The sequence below is a fragment of the Plectropomus leopardus genome, chromosome 15 (genome assembly GCF_008729295.1).
Source record: "Plectropomus leopardus isolate mb chromosome 15, YSFRI_Pleo_2.0, whole genome shotgun sequence".
NCBI lineage: Eukaryota > Metazoa > Chordata > Actinopteri > Perciformes > Serranidae > Plectropomus > Plectropomus leopardus.
Window position 1 is genome coordinate 8,149,794 of NC_056477.1, and position 15,183 is coordinate 8,164,976.

At 39.8% G+C, this 15,183-nt stretch overlaps 2 protein-coding genes and 1 long non-coding RNA gene across 6 annotated transcripts in view; 1 reads left to right on the forward strand and 2 right to left on the reverse strand.

Moving 5' to 3' along the window:
• The window catches only part of cep170aa (centrosomal protein 170Aa), a 50,360-nt gene extending 49,216 nt beyond the window's left edge, over nucleotides 1–1,144 (reverse strand). For all 4 annotated transcript variants that reach the window (XM_042502629.1, XM_042502627.1, XM_042502628.1 and 1 more), the window contains exon 1: nucleotides 1,024–1,144. The gene's annotated coding sequence lies outside the window, so the exon portion shown is untranslated. The remainder of the gene's footprint in view (nucleotides 1–1,023) is intronic.
• Nucleotides 1,145–3,683: 2,539 nt separating this feature from the next.
• rtkn2 (rhotekin 2) lies at nucleotides 3,684–15,183 on the forward strand. The gene is made up of 12 exons (XM_042501573.1): nucleotides 3,684–3,932; nucleotides 6,068–6,267; nucleotides 6,788–6,846; nucleotides 7,053–7,106; nucleotides 7,210–7,327; nucleotides 7,437–7,637; nucleotides 8,285–8,379; nucleotides 9,963–10,069; nucleotides 10,167–10,298; nucleotides 11,810–11,978; nucleotides 12,220–12,327; nucleotides 12,497–15,183. The coding sequence occupies exons 1-12, from the start codon at nucleotides 3,684–3,686 to the stop codon at nucleotides 13,204–13,206; spliced, it is 2,202 nt and encodes a 733-aa protein (XP_042357507.1). The 3' UTR covers nucleotides 13,207–15,183.
• Nucleotides 3,845–11,554, reverse strand: LOC121954229. The gene is made up of 3 exons (XR_006106555.1): nucleotides 11,237–11,554; nucleotides 8,276–8,409; nucleotides 3,845–3,920 (listed from the first exon to the last, which is right to left on the reverse strand). It is a non-coding gene; the product is annotated as an uncharacterized LOC121954229 (long non-coding RNA).

Genomic DNA, 15,183 nt, shown 5'->3' on the forward strand with positions numbered 1-15,183 from the left:
GGTATTTGTCATGCATATGCCTCTAGCAATTGAACCCAACTCTTTCCAGTAGTCCAGTACCTGATAATTTGACAATTATAACACAATTTGGCATCTATTTGATTGTGGGAGGCACACAAATAAAGCATCTTAAGATCTTTGTCAGTGTATGATGAGACACATCAGCATAGAAGATGCTATAAATGCACTTAAAACACATATTTTGCAGTTTTCCAAGTTTTAAATCTTATATGATAATGACAGCAAAAATCAAACTCAACACAAAGAGAGCGGATGCATGTAGGCCAGCTACATCTGCCCCACGAAAACAAAGCCTCCTCACAGAAGGAGAGGACGGGGGTCCGACATCGGGACACACTTTGCAGCCACATTTCATATAAAAAATATTTACTTGTATAATCTAGCCGTGCGCCAATATAAATAGACTCAAAGAAGACCCCGATGTTATCATGTTATGTTTCCAATGAGATAAACAAAGCGTCCACTGTAACCGACCTTCATTGATGTACATCCTGTCTCGTTAGCATCCGTGCGGTCACAGGGGGATGCAACTTATAGAAGAAAAACAATTTAATAATAAATAATAGTAGGATAGAGGGCATATGTGGCCGGTGTTTTATGGAGGCAGCTAAGTGGCGAGGCTGTGTGGCTTTACAAAGGCGGAGCAGGGCATGCTGGTCATGCTGCTGCCGACAACAGTAGCCATCCAGTTAGCCAACAGGGACCAGTTTGTTTAGCCGTTATAAGCACAACAACAGGGTATTTCCCAGGCGTGTTTGTTAAATTTAATACTAAAATCTGGATCTAGCTAGTTTGTTTTTTTACGCAAAAAGCTCCAAAATCTGCCATGTCACCTTGTATCAACACTGAAAACCCACATTGGCATCAATAGACGGTCAGCACAAAAGCAGAAAACCGACTCTTTCCATTTTTTTCCTCCAAACTTCTCACGGTCGCCCACCTAGCTTAAAAGCTGACCGTTAGCATTGTGTTGTACATTTCGCTAAATAAAAGTGAACTCACCCTTTTCCTTTCTGGTGTGTGTTTCTCTTGAGGGTGTGTGTGTGTGTGTGTGGAGCCCAGCCCTGCCGCCGCTGCTGCAGTTCAGTCTGGCTCCGTGAGTCGGCCTTCTCTCCCTCCGTTGCTCAGCAATAACGCGTCTCCTGCAAAATAGCGGCGAGCGGACCAACATCCTGAGAGGAGCGTCAAAGCGGCGGAAATGTACACATTACTTCCGATTCTTACTTTCAGAATAAAATCAGAGCGAGCACTATGCAGAGATTTGAGTGATGTATCCCCTAAGCCTTCAAGTGACAGACTGTTTCTAGGCAACCATATGCACAATGAATCATGTGATTGCAGATTTAGGGAAAATGTAGTTCGCCTTCCCTAAATCTGTGGGGAGAGATTAACACATGGAAAAATCAGGACAAAACAATATTATTTTTTTATTTTGTATCATGATTATTATCTTTTTATTGCCTACCTGCTCTGTCTTATTACAAAGTCTTAATATCTCAATATATGTGCAGGCTCTCTCTTTCAGATCACTGTTTCATCCATGTACATTATAGTTATAAGTTTTATTTTAAGTTATCTTTGTCTTTTTTAGTTGTATGTTCTATTGATTTAGCTATAAAATGTTCTTGAAACTGTGTAAATATAGAGAGCAATTTAAAACCATAGTCAAATTATTTGTATGTGTATCCAATAAAGCTGATTCTAATTGGCTACTGACTCACTTCACAGTAAATCCCCACAAATACATAATTGTACGAGGCTTTTCTGAGGAGCTACAGCACCCCTAATCCCACCACAATTGAAACAAAACATATTACATTGCACCATACTAATGATAAAACTATTAAAATAGTTAGCTCTGTCCTGATGTTTTATAAAGAAGATGAAAATAAAAATGTTTAATAAAACAACACTTATTTTCTTTATTTCATCATAATGAAGATGGGTGTCTTAATTCCTCTATCTAAATGGAAAACATTTAAGCTTTATGTGAACCACATTTTTGCCATGAACACTTGTCATATAAACAGTGTTTACATAGCTTCAACAACTGTGTGCAGATTTTTAAGATTATTTATGAAAATCTATCACATCTTTTTAACATAAAACACACTGTAAAAACCGGTTTAATGTTTCTCTGTCCTTCTGTTAAACAGGGTCAAGATCAAATATGCTGTGAGTGTAACTTTGGGAAAGTGCATTGTTGTCATCCATTTTCCATTTGTCACAATCATTATTCAAAGACTAGATAAATCTGTAATAACTATGACTCAGGAAATAGTTTGGTCAAGCTGTGAATTTCCACTTCAAAAGGCTACCAGAACTGATAACTGTTAAACTTATTCATATGGTTTTCAGCTGACATAAACATTGGACTTTAATAAATCCCTGTTGTATACAACGTATGGTAAAGAAAACTGCCAGATGGCAATGCAGCTGACATCACTGTTTGCAGACCGGATCACAGGATTACATATGCATCTCAATTTAATTTTCAGAAATCCACCCTTTAATTTTGAAAGCAGAATCGTAACTCCGGAGCTTTATGTTTTGTCTCTGGTTAACTCGGTCTAACTTGACATAACACAGTTCATCCTCAGCAGCGCCTGCGTCTACACTTCCAACCATGGATGCTTCCAACGCGTCCAGAAGCCCATGTCAGCCAGAACCGGGTGGGCGGGTTTCCTGGACTCCCTGGTCACGTTTCAGGGTCTTTTGTGACTGGACCATCAGCTGGGCTGCGCAGCTGGCAGTATTATATTTGCTGCTGAAAAGGGCTGTGCCTGCAGCACGATGCGCAGCTCAAACGAGCAAGGATTCCCTGGAACAAAACAACTACGGAAACGACCTCAATGAGGATGTTGCAATACAAGAACATAAAAGAATCACATTTAATTTTGCTGATTTTGCTGCAACAACTTTTTACTGATATTACATTTCACCCCCCATTTATTACTATATATTTTTGTAATACATTGACGCTTATTAAAACATACTCAGAAAGAGATATTATTCGTGCATTTAGGGATCATTAAAATGGTTTATTTACATTTAGCTACAGATGCCTATTCATTATTTCTACAAAACTGAGAAATAAACGTTTTATATGCTGCCAGAAATTACTTATAAGATTTTCATTGTTTTTATTTATTTACTTAAACTACTATTTTAAGCGCATATTTCCACCAAAAATGATCGTCTAAAACATCATATATATTTAATTTACCGTCTAAAAAAAATTCAAAATCCAAAACGGTGCACGCCTGTTTTTGTCTGGGACAATGACGCAATTACGCCCCCATTCTGTTGGCGTGAAAGCGCTCGGTGTTATTCATTTTGACCTACCGGCGGGGAAGGCGGAGCGTCTGTATGACATTTACTTTCGAACTGTAGAGAAGATCATGTGTACTTTTATAACATGTAGTTATTTAAGTTATTGTGTGCTATTTCGCTATGGTTGTCTTTTTATACAACACTGGTAATGTCCTTAAGTTCAAGTCATTTCAGTCATTATCAATATTTTAAACATCATGTGTAACGTCCAACGTGATTCTTGATGTGAATTACATTTCTAATATTTCTAAAAGAGTTTAATAATTGATAGTGGGGATTCATTGATCCTGTGAATCGACTTATTTGTGTATTTACCTGACAATATCTTCATGGCGGCAGTTGCTGTGTCACAAATCGAACTCCCCCGTCCGTTGGAGGGGCGTCGGCAGTTGGAGCAGGAATGTGCTGCTCGTGCTGATTCCAGCGAATGGACGGTCAACATGGACGACCAGCGGGACGTTCAAACTTCCAAGAGAAACGGCAGCTCCTCCGGGTCGTTACTATCGGCCGGTTCAGCGGTGGCGATGGAGATTAAACGGAAGAAAATCCGACAGAGTGCTTTATTCCTGCAAACAGAGGTACGGGGGATTAACGTTACACCGTGATCGTGTGTGTGTGTGTATTTGCCGTTAACAATGAATCTGAATGACATTTCAGTTGATGCGGAGTCCAAAGTGCAGCAATACTAACGTAAATACACACTGGCAATAATTCAGTAACAAACGACTTACTACGTAGGTTGTGCTCAGTTAAGTTGTAAATAATGGCACTTTTTTAACGCCTGTCTTAAACGTTAACACACACTGGGTTTCAGTTCCCTGGGACAAAGCTAGCTGGATCGGCCAGTTATTCAATACGGGAGTTGCCCTCGTTGTGTTAAAGACTGTTTTCCCATAGACCTAAACCTGATCCAAATCAGGGACTGTACTGTATCAGAGGCGGGGATGGCTGGGATGTGACGTGTTTCTTTTTATCTAGACTTGAAGCTATAAGTGTTTTTTTTTCCCCCTAATCAATCACCCTCCCTTCACCAAAAATAACTTTTTTGTATTCACACCAAATGTAGGTAGTATTGGAGCTGATGCAATTAGCTAACAGTGCGCCCCTTAGTTATCACCAAAACAAACACTTAAGTTGTTAGGCAAAATGCAAATCTTCCTTAAAATAATGTGCTAAAGGTTTGTTGGAAATTTTGTTTCTGTTTTTACAATTCCTAGCCATGATATATGGTGTGACTTTGCAGATATTTAAAGAAAATATGTCTTTCAAACCTGTTTGCAGCATTTGGGATTCAGAGGTTAGGTGTAAGCGTTTCTGAGTACTCATAAAAGCACTATATAAGTCCCGTCTGTCTATCTTATGTATCATTACTGTTATTATTTTTACAAAATACTACCATTTAAAGTTTTAGGTCCCTCCCCAGTGCTTTTTAATGTGAATTTTGCACCACCCCTCCTTCCTTATAAATGACAAACAGTCCCTAACCATAACCTCAGAGGTTGGTGCTTGCACTAACAGGTTGGAAACACCATTTAATGAGCCGTGTACTCTCTGCATTGTTGAATGTTGCTAAGCATGTGCTGAAATAATGCTCTTTTCTTTGCCCTAACATCCCTCAAACTAATGTCATTGCAGACCAAAAGCATGAAACGATGCCCAAGTCTCCTGAATGACACTCTGCAGATAGTAGAGGATATGAATATGTTGTACATACGACAGATTTCTAAGAAGTTACAGGTGCATATTCTAGTTTGTAACAAGGAGAATGGTGATGTCTGTTTTCCTAAAACTCTGCATGTACATCTGAACTTTACTGAACCATTTTCATACTAAATTGAAATGGTGTTATTTCAAATTTAGTATAACATGCTTTTAGACCAGATCAGACATCATCATACAGAATTTAGGGTATAAATATGTTCGCTAGAACCTTATCTTTGTCATAGTGTACTTGTTGTTTGCAGCATGCCATCCATATATTTCCATACTGCGCTGTTACCATCTAAATTGCATGACATAAATTAAGCCATTCACTTATTGTTAATGTCGTCCCATCTACTGACTCGTGCTTTTCCCAACCGCTCCTCTTCACTCTGTCTGCATCATTTCAACTCACACTGCCACACAAGTTGCTCTTGAGTGATGAAAAGAAGGCTTCACTGCCGCAAGTCTGACATGTTTAAAGATCAGTGTGTCATTATCAGATTAATTGTTGTCGTAGCTACCAGTCGCACCGGAAGATCAAATTTCCTGAACATCTTGCAATTTTCAGTTGTCTTATGTTTGTCATTCACAAAGGACTCTGAAAGCTTTCACTCTGTTTGTGCCAGAAAGACTACTTTTTTTGTTTTGTGCTGCAAAAAACTCTTCCATCTTTGCCAAAAAAAAAAACCAACAACACAAGGTTAAGTGCACTGTGGAGGCTGGAAGGAGTTGTTTTTTACCTTTAAAGTGTTTTTGGTTGTGTATATACAATTTATGTGCATTACAGTGAGTGATGTAGCACCTTATACACTAGAAGGGAGTTTTCTCTTGCCAAAAACAACATTCAAGGGCAGCTTCACTCTAATTCATCATGTCTTTGGTCTCATTTTGTAGGATATTGTTTGATGGACTAACACAATTCAAAACAGAATTTCAAGCTGCTGTTTGTTTAAATTTAATTCATTTAGTCATTTTGAATGTTTCTCCTTTGTACGTTTCGTCCGAGAAGAACACAAACATACAAGAAAAGCTTGACTTTGAGATACGAATGCGGGAGGGGGCCTACAAGCTGCTGCTGGCATGCAGTAAGAGAGAACAGGTTCTTAACACTTCCAAGAACCTGCAGACCTGTAACGCCAGGATCAAGGCTTATCTCACACAGCTGCAGAAGACGAAAGAGGAGCAGGACCTGAGGGGAGCAGTCATGAGGTAAACAGACTAGGTGCTTTTGTCTTGTAAAAGTTGCATAGCAGCAAAATGTGGTGTTCAGTTTCTGCACATTATCAGAGTATATAAATGCAGCTCAAACTGTGATTTATTATAAATCTAATCTTCAATTAAGAAATTAAATCTGGAGAAACAAGAATGGAGAAAATTTTAAAATAAAGTGATGAATTGAAACACGGATTGACATCAGTTTTTCTCGGGCTGCATTCAGACACCTTTATTAAGCATATGAATATTTTAAACCTTAGCAAATGGATTTAAGACACCACTATGGATTTAGAAAAGAGGGTTTTAGTTTTGAAGTGCTGTTTTGTTGCAATATATTTAGATAAATTTGTCTCTGGCTTAACACAGCAAAGGTAAGTACAAACACATAAAACAATACACCATTAAAATGTACAAATATACAAGATACAATAGAGCACATAGGCAGGTGGGAATTGAATGCATTGATACTCAGATTGTTAATAACTGTAACAGTAAATTCAAAATCTCATTGCAGACTTTCAGATCCAGTTTCAGATGACCGTGTACCCTGTAATGGGACAATTGCATTGTCTGGTAAGATTGCTCCCATTTGTCCATAATATTTCAGCACAAGAGAGTGACAGACACTTTTTAAAATATATACGTAGCACAAAATTAAGCCCAATTTTCATACCTTTCGAGGTTGTTTTCATAAAATAAATACAGAACATTTTAAAAATTACCTGAATAGTTAGGAGTTGCTTTGATAATTGACTTTTTTTCACCTCTACTGATTTTAGGATTACGTTTTCCTTTAATGTGGAGGGATACAGCCTACTTTAACAACAGAGGGAGTAAGTTTGTCCTTGTTGTGTCAACATTCATGCCTTCTGTTAAGCTTTGCCTCCTGTTATTTTATGCTGTATTAAAACACACTGCACTTCTCGTATTTATTAGGCTCCCGTCGAGTGGCGGTGTTCTGTCTGATGCAGATTGGATCTGAGGTGTTTGACACAGAGATGGTGGTGGTGGACAGATCAGTCACTGACATTTGCTTTGAGGGAGTCACCATCTTGTAAGTTATTTATTGTATATGTCCAATATGCAGTGTATGTGTACTTTTGGAGAGCTTTTTTGTGTGTGCAGTATACAGTTTTTATAGCACTTCTTCTATCCTCTTATAGTAAAGATGCAGATCCTCACTTTGAGCTAAAGGTGGAGCTGTGGAGCTGTGCTATCGAAGAAGAGCTCACCTTGGTGAATACGCCAAAGAAACTGGCCAAGAAGCTCCGCAGCTCCTTCGGAAGGAGCTCTGGGAAGAAGCTCTGCCCTCTGCTGGACAGCCCTGACCCTGACACCTTCCTGCAGTACAACCCCATACCTGTGTATGTATTGTGCTATCCCATAAAACCCTTCACAGACTCTTGGCTCTCTATTTAACACTTTTGCAGTGGGGAACAAACTGGATTATGGTTTGTTTACTGGGACAAAAGGTGTAGCTGCAGGCTCACACCACTAAATCACACTGACAGTGTATTAAAAAGGGTTAATATTTGGGGCTATGAGTACTGATATGTTTAGCTATAGGACAATCGTGGAATTTTCTGTGCTAATAAATTTAAGTATTTTATTGGGGAAAGAAGTGCACACTTTTAATGTTCCTTCCTGTATTTAATTGAGGAAAAGCGCATTTAACAGCATTTAGGGCATCAAGTGAATCTCTTGGAAACTGAACATCTGTAAGCGATACATACCACCTGTTTAGTGGGAGGAGAAACAATGGGATCATTAGGCCTTTGAAATAGGAGATATTTTACACAAAGCCATATACTAGAGGGTATGTACACATGTTTGTGTTAAAGTGTCAGAGTCTTTGTGTATTGATGCGTCTTCATTGTTATTTATTGTTAGGGTTAGAGATGAGCATGCAGCTTTTATTATTGAGCCTCAGGAGGAATGAACATATGTCAATGCAGTATAGTTGAAAGAGCACTAACCTGTGTGTGTTTGTGTATGCTTTTACCTGCAACAGTGGAGCCAAGTACAGCCTGCTGGCCTACACTTCTCTGTGTCTGCCCGAGGCTGAAGGCAGCTTTCAGTCTCACTCCCTCATTGTCCTCCAAGACGGTAAGAAGCAAAGGCAGCGAAATGTAATATCTGGGGATATGAAGGAATTAAGCTTTTTACTCTCTGATTTGAATCAGCACTGTGGTAATGATACATTATTTTTCCACCATTAAAATTGAAAGCTGAAATTAAACAAAATAACCTTTGATTAAAGTTCACCTTGGATTACTTTTCTTCCGTGCATGAGCGATTAAATGGATAAGGAAGTTGGTGCTCAGGCGGGTTTTTGTTATCAGCTCTAATTTTAGGGGTAAACTTTTGGTATGAGTTTCCACCATGGTGCATTAGTATTCAGATCCACAGTGCATATTCTGATAGAAAGATGTGGTTTATACTTTATAATACAAGACTGGAATGAATTTAATGGGTACAATTTTTAAAACTATTAATTTTAATCCTTTATTTTAACAGGTAGTCTTGTTGAGATCGGATTATCTTTTAAAGAGAGAACTGTGTGTAAAAACAACATAGTTGAAACATAGACAGACACACAATATACATATTACACTGAATAAAAGCAATTACAAATGTGATTGCAAATGCATAAATACAACCTTTTAAAATGCTCAAAAAGATTGTGACTTGTATGCAGAATAGTATTTAAATTGGTCTTCCACGCTCAGTATGATCATGAGGTTAGGGATACACAACAATAACAGCATGTCATTAGTATCAGCCAACATGCTAATTTCTGACGATATCACAGACAGATTTTTTTTTCTCAAATGACAAAGTGAACATGAAGAAATTATTTTGCACAATGAATGAATATTACATATATTGGAAAACATTTGCTGGCGAGCCATTGCGATAAGAATATGCATAATGTGATGTTAATTCCACAACTGAAGAGACTTGGTGATCACTAAAATTAAGTACGCAAAAAAAGTGGATATATCAATATCGGCATCAGTTATTGGCCAAATAAGTTGTTAAAGCAGCATATCGGATATTGGAAAAAACTAAATATTGTGCATCCGTACATGAGGTACAGCTAATGTTAAGATGTCCTGTGACCTGACATTGTAAGTACTATGTTTAATGCAACCAGGGAGCATTGGTAACAAGGCAGTTTTTGCAGTAGAGCCATATAAATAAACATACAATGCTGCTCCCTTCTGTTCGTCAGGGAGGACCATCCCATCTTTTCATGTAAGATGCAATGGTGAGTGAGAAATGTATCACCTGTAATAAAGCACAGCGTGCTTTGATACACTGAGTTGAGAGGCTTTAAGGTGGAGGGAGAAGCATGCACATATACAATATCACCAAGCACGGACATTGTTGCAGATTGCACAGTGGCTTTTTTGACCAGCAAATTTGTTTCTGTACAAAAATACAACTTCAACCTTCACTTCGCCTGACAGGTGTTCTTAAAATGAGTCTGAAAAATGATTTTGGTATTCAGCCTGAGTTATGAGTATTTATATCATTCAAAGTTTCAATTTCAGAACACGGAGGTGTTTAGTTATGGGCAGCAGGCTGGATACTTTTAGGAGAACTACAGAATTTATCCTTACATAAACATTATAGCAGTTAATTCACTGCTAACTTCTACTTACTACTGCTCTTTATTTTCACAGCGGAGTGGTCATCTTGGCTTCCTCTTTATGGCAACCTCTGCTGCCGGTTGGTGGCCCAGCCTGCCTGCATGACACAGAGCATGATGACCGGCTACTTGAGCCAGAAGGTGCGTTGACTGCTGTTATCATAAGCTCCATAGCTAGTACCTGGATTTAAATACTTCACTTCCTTTGTTTTTTTTTTTTATTTTTGGTGATGTTCAGCAAAGTGTGGAGGGGATTTATCGCTGTTGCAGTCTTTACTGCGTGCTGAGTGCCGGCGTTTTGTCCTGTTACTTCACCCCGGAAGAAATTGATGCTAAAGTGCAGCCCACTCTGAATGTACCCATTAGCAAGGTAAGACAGAATCCAAACCTTCATATTCCACAGTCATTTGTATTTTAATACTCAGTTGCTCTTTTAAAAATTGCTGGCAAATTTAAAACAGAAGCAAAATAATGTAACACACAATACTGGAAAAACAGGGCTGTCTTAGGTCCTTAAAAAGTCTTAAAATGTCATAAATACACATTTACTCATTGAAGTCTTTAAAGTATTAAAATGTCTTAAATTCAGATGGGACGGGTGGTCTTAAATGTTTTTTTAGTGGCATCACTACGAGTATTTCTGGTGTTGTCGCTATGTGAAAGATTATTTTAACAGGAGTAAAAACACTTTGGTGGGGGAACAGCTTTATGTGTGCAATGTGCCTATTTTTGCCCCTTCTATGCATATAGATCATGCAATGAGTCCACATCATTAAATTTAAGGCCTTGCCAGCCAGCTGCTGAGCAGTAACCACAGAGTATCATCAATGTCATTTGACTTTACTGTTCATTTTTAACTGAAATGTGTTTACTGGGAAAGAATACGTTTTCGCTTTTGTTGTGTACTTCTATTGCAAGTTTGGTTTTAAATTTGATTCACAGTGATATTAAAAAGTTCTTAAATTTGAATTAATTTATTTTTATATGTAAACCCAAAGCATTGAATATATATACTACAACTTGTATACTGCCACGAAAAAGCAATAAAAAATTATCACCAAAAAAGTCTTAAATTTAATTTGTGTTTACTTGTAGGAACCCTGGAAGGAGTTGCACTTACAGGACAAATAGAAGGCAAAAGAAATAAAAAGTGGTAGTAGCCTAACACCAGGAATAACTATTGTTGTTACCCTTGTCATTGCCACCATTATTATTTCTGTTTTAATCGCTGACTTTAACTTGTTCACTGAGCCTCCTGAGTGAATGCAGTCTCTCTGTGTTCTGGTGTGGTCGCGTGAAGATACTCACGCTGTCAATGCAATGCTCGCGCTCTCCGCGGTCAGCTCACGTGGACCAGGCGACTCCACCGCATTATCATGGATGTCGCTCCGTCGTTTCCTCGGTTAGCTCGCGCTTGATGTCGTTGTTCAGGTGCAGGTGTATAGAGATGGTGGTTGTTTGTGTCAAAAGCTTCTGAGTGTTTTCCTCTTCAGACGGTCTTCCGTGCAGTTCACAGGCCTCCGCAGCTCTCACCTGTTTCCTCCAGGTGACGCTGAGTAGCTGCTAATTCATTCACCGAACCCCCAATTGTGACGTCAGTGCTGACCCTGCCTCCTACCACCTGCCAAAACCACGCCCCCCACAAGACATTAACATACAGATAAAGCTATTATAACATTTTCATTATAACCAACGTACACATCACGTTCTGGGATTCTGCTCGCATCTTTGGCATTTTACTGCTAAATTATTTTTTCTGCAGTGTCAGCTATGTCCTTTTTAGTGCACTATCTTGAAAAGCACTGTCATTTGTATACTGTGGAACTCATTTTATGCTTATGATCTGTGGGTTGTTTTTGTTTTTGTTTTTGTTTTTTTCAGGATACCCGCATTCGTGTGATGGAGAAGGAGTCAGCAGGCCAGAAATCCAGGAGTCTGTCCATCATCAACCCTTCACCAGAGGGGTCCGAGACCATCGTCTTCACCACAGAGACCAGGGAGGAGCTGGAGGACTGGCTGGATGCTCTCCACCAGCACCTTTATGATCAGAGTAAGCCTGTGTCTGTGTAAACATGCAGCAGAAAGGTCTGTATGTACATGGAAAAAGTACATGTGTGTGCAGAACAGGTGTGTGTGTTGTGAGTGTTTCAGAGCTATATAAAGAGGAAGTGGAGTATGTTCGTCAGTCAGTTTGGACCAGAAAAGTCGCTGCACATATATTAAGCTAACCTCTTCTTAGCAAAAAAAACAGTATAACCTTGATCTGTGTCTCTCCTTCTGTTTACAACCAGGCCAGTGGCTGCACTGCTGCAACCAGCTAATGAAGATTGAAGTTGTGTCACCACGGAAACCATCACTCTTCCTCACCAAACAGGCTGACTCTGTTTACAATGACCTCAGTGAGTAGAGTAATTGGAGCGAGTGAGTGAAGTGAGTTAGACAGAGTTGGTAATTCGCCGACTGTTTTCCAGGATTTGTTTCTGCATTTTAATCATGTTTTATTTAAATTTGAAAAAAAACTGATTTAAGATTTGCCTTCAATGTTTGTACATTTTGTTTGACGTGCAGGTATAAACTCACCTGGAAAGTTTGAGAGCATCACAGACATGATTCACAATAAGATCGAGGAGACAGATGGCCGCTTTCTCATTGGTCACGAAGAGGAGAAGGTGGCACCTAATTGGTCCACTCTGTTCGACGGGTCGCATTCAGTGGTAGTGCAGAAAGGTGTTCTGTCCCAAAGCAAAACCTCCACCCCTTGCTCAAGCCCCAACCCCAACACCAGCTCTACATCCATCGGTAGCAAGAAGCGCCGTGCCCCGCCCCCTCCCTCTGACAGACAGCCCTATGCTCCTCCCAGCCGCCCTGCCAGACCTCCTCTCCCTGCTTCTCTTCATCTACCTCTTCCTCCCTCATACCAGGAGAAGGAAAACACCGGCACTTTCACTTCACGGCCTGCCACAAGGTCCAAAACTGGCAGACCGTCTCTGGATGCCAAATTCTCTGCCATCATCCAGCAGCTCCAGCGGACCAACGCAGCAGGAGCTGGAGCCCTCAGCCGGAAAAACGCTCCATTAGGCGTCCTCGACGTACAACCACAAAGCCAGCCTGCGCCTCCCCTCCAGCAGCTGGAGCACCAGAACCACCACACCCAGCATACTGAAGCCGCAAGTGATCTCGGCTTCATCAGAGCGAGTCATGGCCCTGGTCCTGTTCCCGCACCGAGGAACAAACTGAGGAAGTCTTTCAGAGAGAGGATGAACCTTAAAGCCTTGTGACCTGCGACAATAACTGGATGCAACCAACTAATTCTACCAAACGACTAATACCAACAACAGAACTTTTCAACTGAGCTTGTTAATGTTGACAAAATCAGACAATATATTTGATTGCATACCAACAGCAATGATGATGTTTGGGCATGACTGCTGGTGTGGTCCTTTAACGTTTCTGTACGATTAACATGAAGCTGGAGCAGTAGAGACAGTATGCTCAGATTAGCAGAAAGATTGCAAACAGGGGAAACAGCGAGGGTGGCTTTGTCCAAAGGTAACAAAAACTGCCCACCAGCACCTCTGAAGCTCACTAATTATGTTATGTCTCATTTTTGTAACCCAAATACTGAAGTGTAAAATGGAAGGGGGGCTGTGTAAGACTATTTTTTTAATTGGAGCATTGTCTTTCTGGAGTGGGCTTAAGGGTTAGATTCTATCAAAGATGAGAAGGCTCCTAGCCAAGAAAAATTAGTGAGTAGTAACTAGTGAATATTTCTTTACCTTTAGTCAGAGCCAGGCTAGCTCTTTCCCCCTGCTTCCAGTGTCTGTGCTAAGCTAACCATCTCCGGGCTCCATCTTCATATTGAGCTCATAGATAAGAGAGTGGCATCGATCCTCTCATCATATTTCCTAAAACGTCAACGTATTTCTTTAACCTAAAGGATGGGTGGGCGGCCCGGTCTCTTAAAAAAAGATCCTCACGATGTCCATCATGACGACCCAAATCCCAGTTGACACCTCATATCATAATATCAGTTATGTATTGACACATCTCCAGCTCCACTGTCCATTTATAAATTCTTTCATGTGCTGCTAACCCATAGATGAAATTGAAAGCTGTATGTTGGCTTGAGCACCGCCATCATCAATCCCACTAAAATGGAAAGGCTTATTTCTCAGCTCTGCCACTGGAACATGGGCCGAAGAAAGAGCCTTTGCAAAAGCACTCAAATTGGAATTGATCCATTGGCCGACTGTGAACGAGTCATTCCTTTTGGAACTATTGACTTATTCCACTTACTGTGACAACTTTATGACCACTATAGCTGATTTTAAGGGAACAGGATTTTAGGAGCAATCGCAAGCACTAATGTGACTTCTCCATTTCCCAGAGGTCCTAATAATGGAGTGACCTTGGTTTTCAGTGGCTGCAGAGTATGTCCAACATAATTTAACACTGCAGCCTATAAATGTTGTGTGCATAATTGAATGAATGAGTCTTTTGAGTGGCTAAAAGAATGAATGCCCTTGTGTTTGTGTTTTGAACATATCCAATACTGCCAGCCACTAAATATTTCAACCACTTAACAGTCACGTGTTGAAGAATTGCAATTACACAGTGTACAAAACATTAGGTTCAGCTACTTTCTCTGAAATTGCCTGGCAAGATGAAGCGTCATGGTGAAAGCTACAATCCCATTTTTTTATCTAACCCTCGAAAATTCTGTTTAATCAAGAGGGGGAGATATAGATTTGGGGGGAGGCGGATTACAGGAGGATTTAGTTTAAGCCTCGAAAGAAGCGAGAATGGATTGTACAAAAGGGGATGCTGCTCAATATTAGCAGGAAGTTCAAAATGTTTTCATGCTCGGTGTGTATTACCAATACATGAGTCACTTTGATGTTTTACTGTATTTACCCGGAAAAACAAGGGAAGGTTCTTGGGTCAAACCTCATAGCAACATAGTTATTTCTTGGGATGTATTATTATGGCTAAAATCAACACAATAATTATATATCCCTTCCTGTATCGTCCATCAACATTTTGGCCATTTTTCACTTGCGCTACGCATGCAAGAGAACAGTAATTACATGCCAATGTTACTGACGGTTATGTGGAAAGTTGACACTACTGTACAGTATTTCAAATTAACTGTGTAGCCCCAGTGAAAGCAGGAAATGTTGCCCCTGTAGATATTAAAGTATAACCTATCTCCAGAATCAAAACTACATATTTTCCCTGTTAACTGTAGTTTTTTT

Bases quoted from the DNA above. Each gene is read 5' to 3' on its own strand.
- rtkn2 (XM_042501573.1), top strand. From the start codon at position 3,684: ATGGCGGCAGTTGCTGTGTCACAAATCGAACTCCCCCGTCCGTTGGAG. The intron at 3,933-6,067 runs GTACGGGGGATT...TCGTCCGAGAAG, and splicing joins CTTTATTCCTGCAAACAGAG to AACACAAACATACAAGAAAA. The intron at 6,268-6,787 runs GTAAACAGACTA...ATCTCATTGCAG, and splicing joins CTGAGGGGAGCAGTCATGAG to ACTTTCAGATCCAGTTTCAG.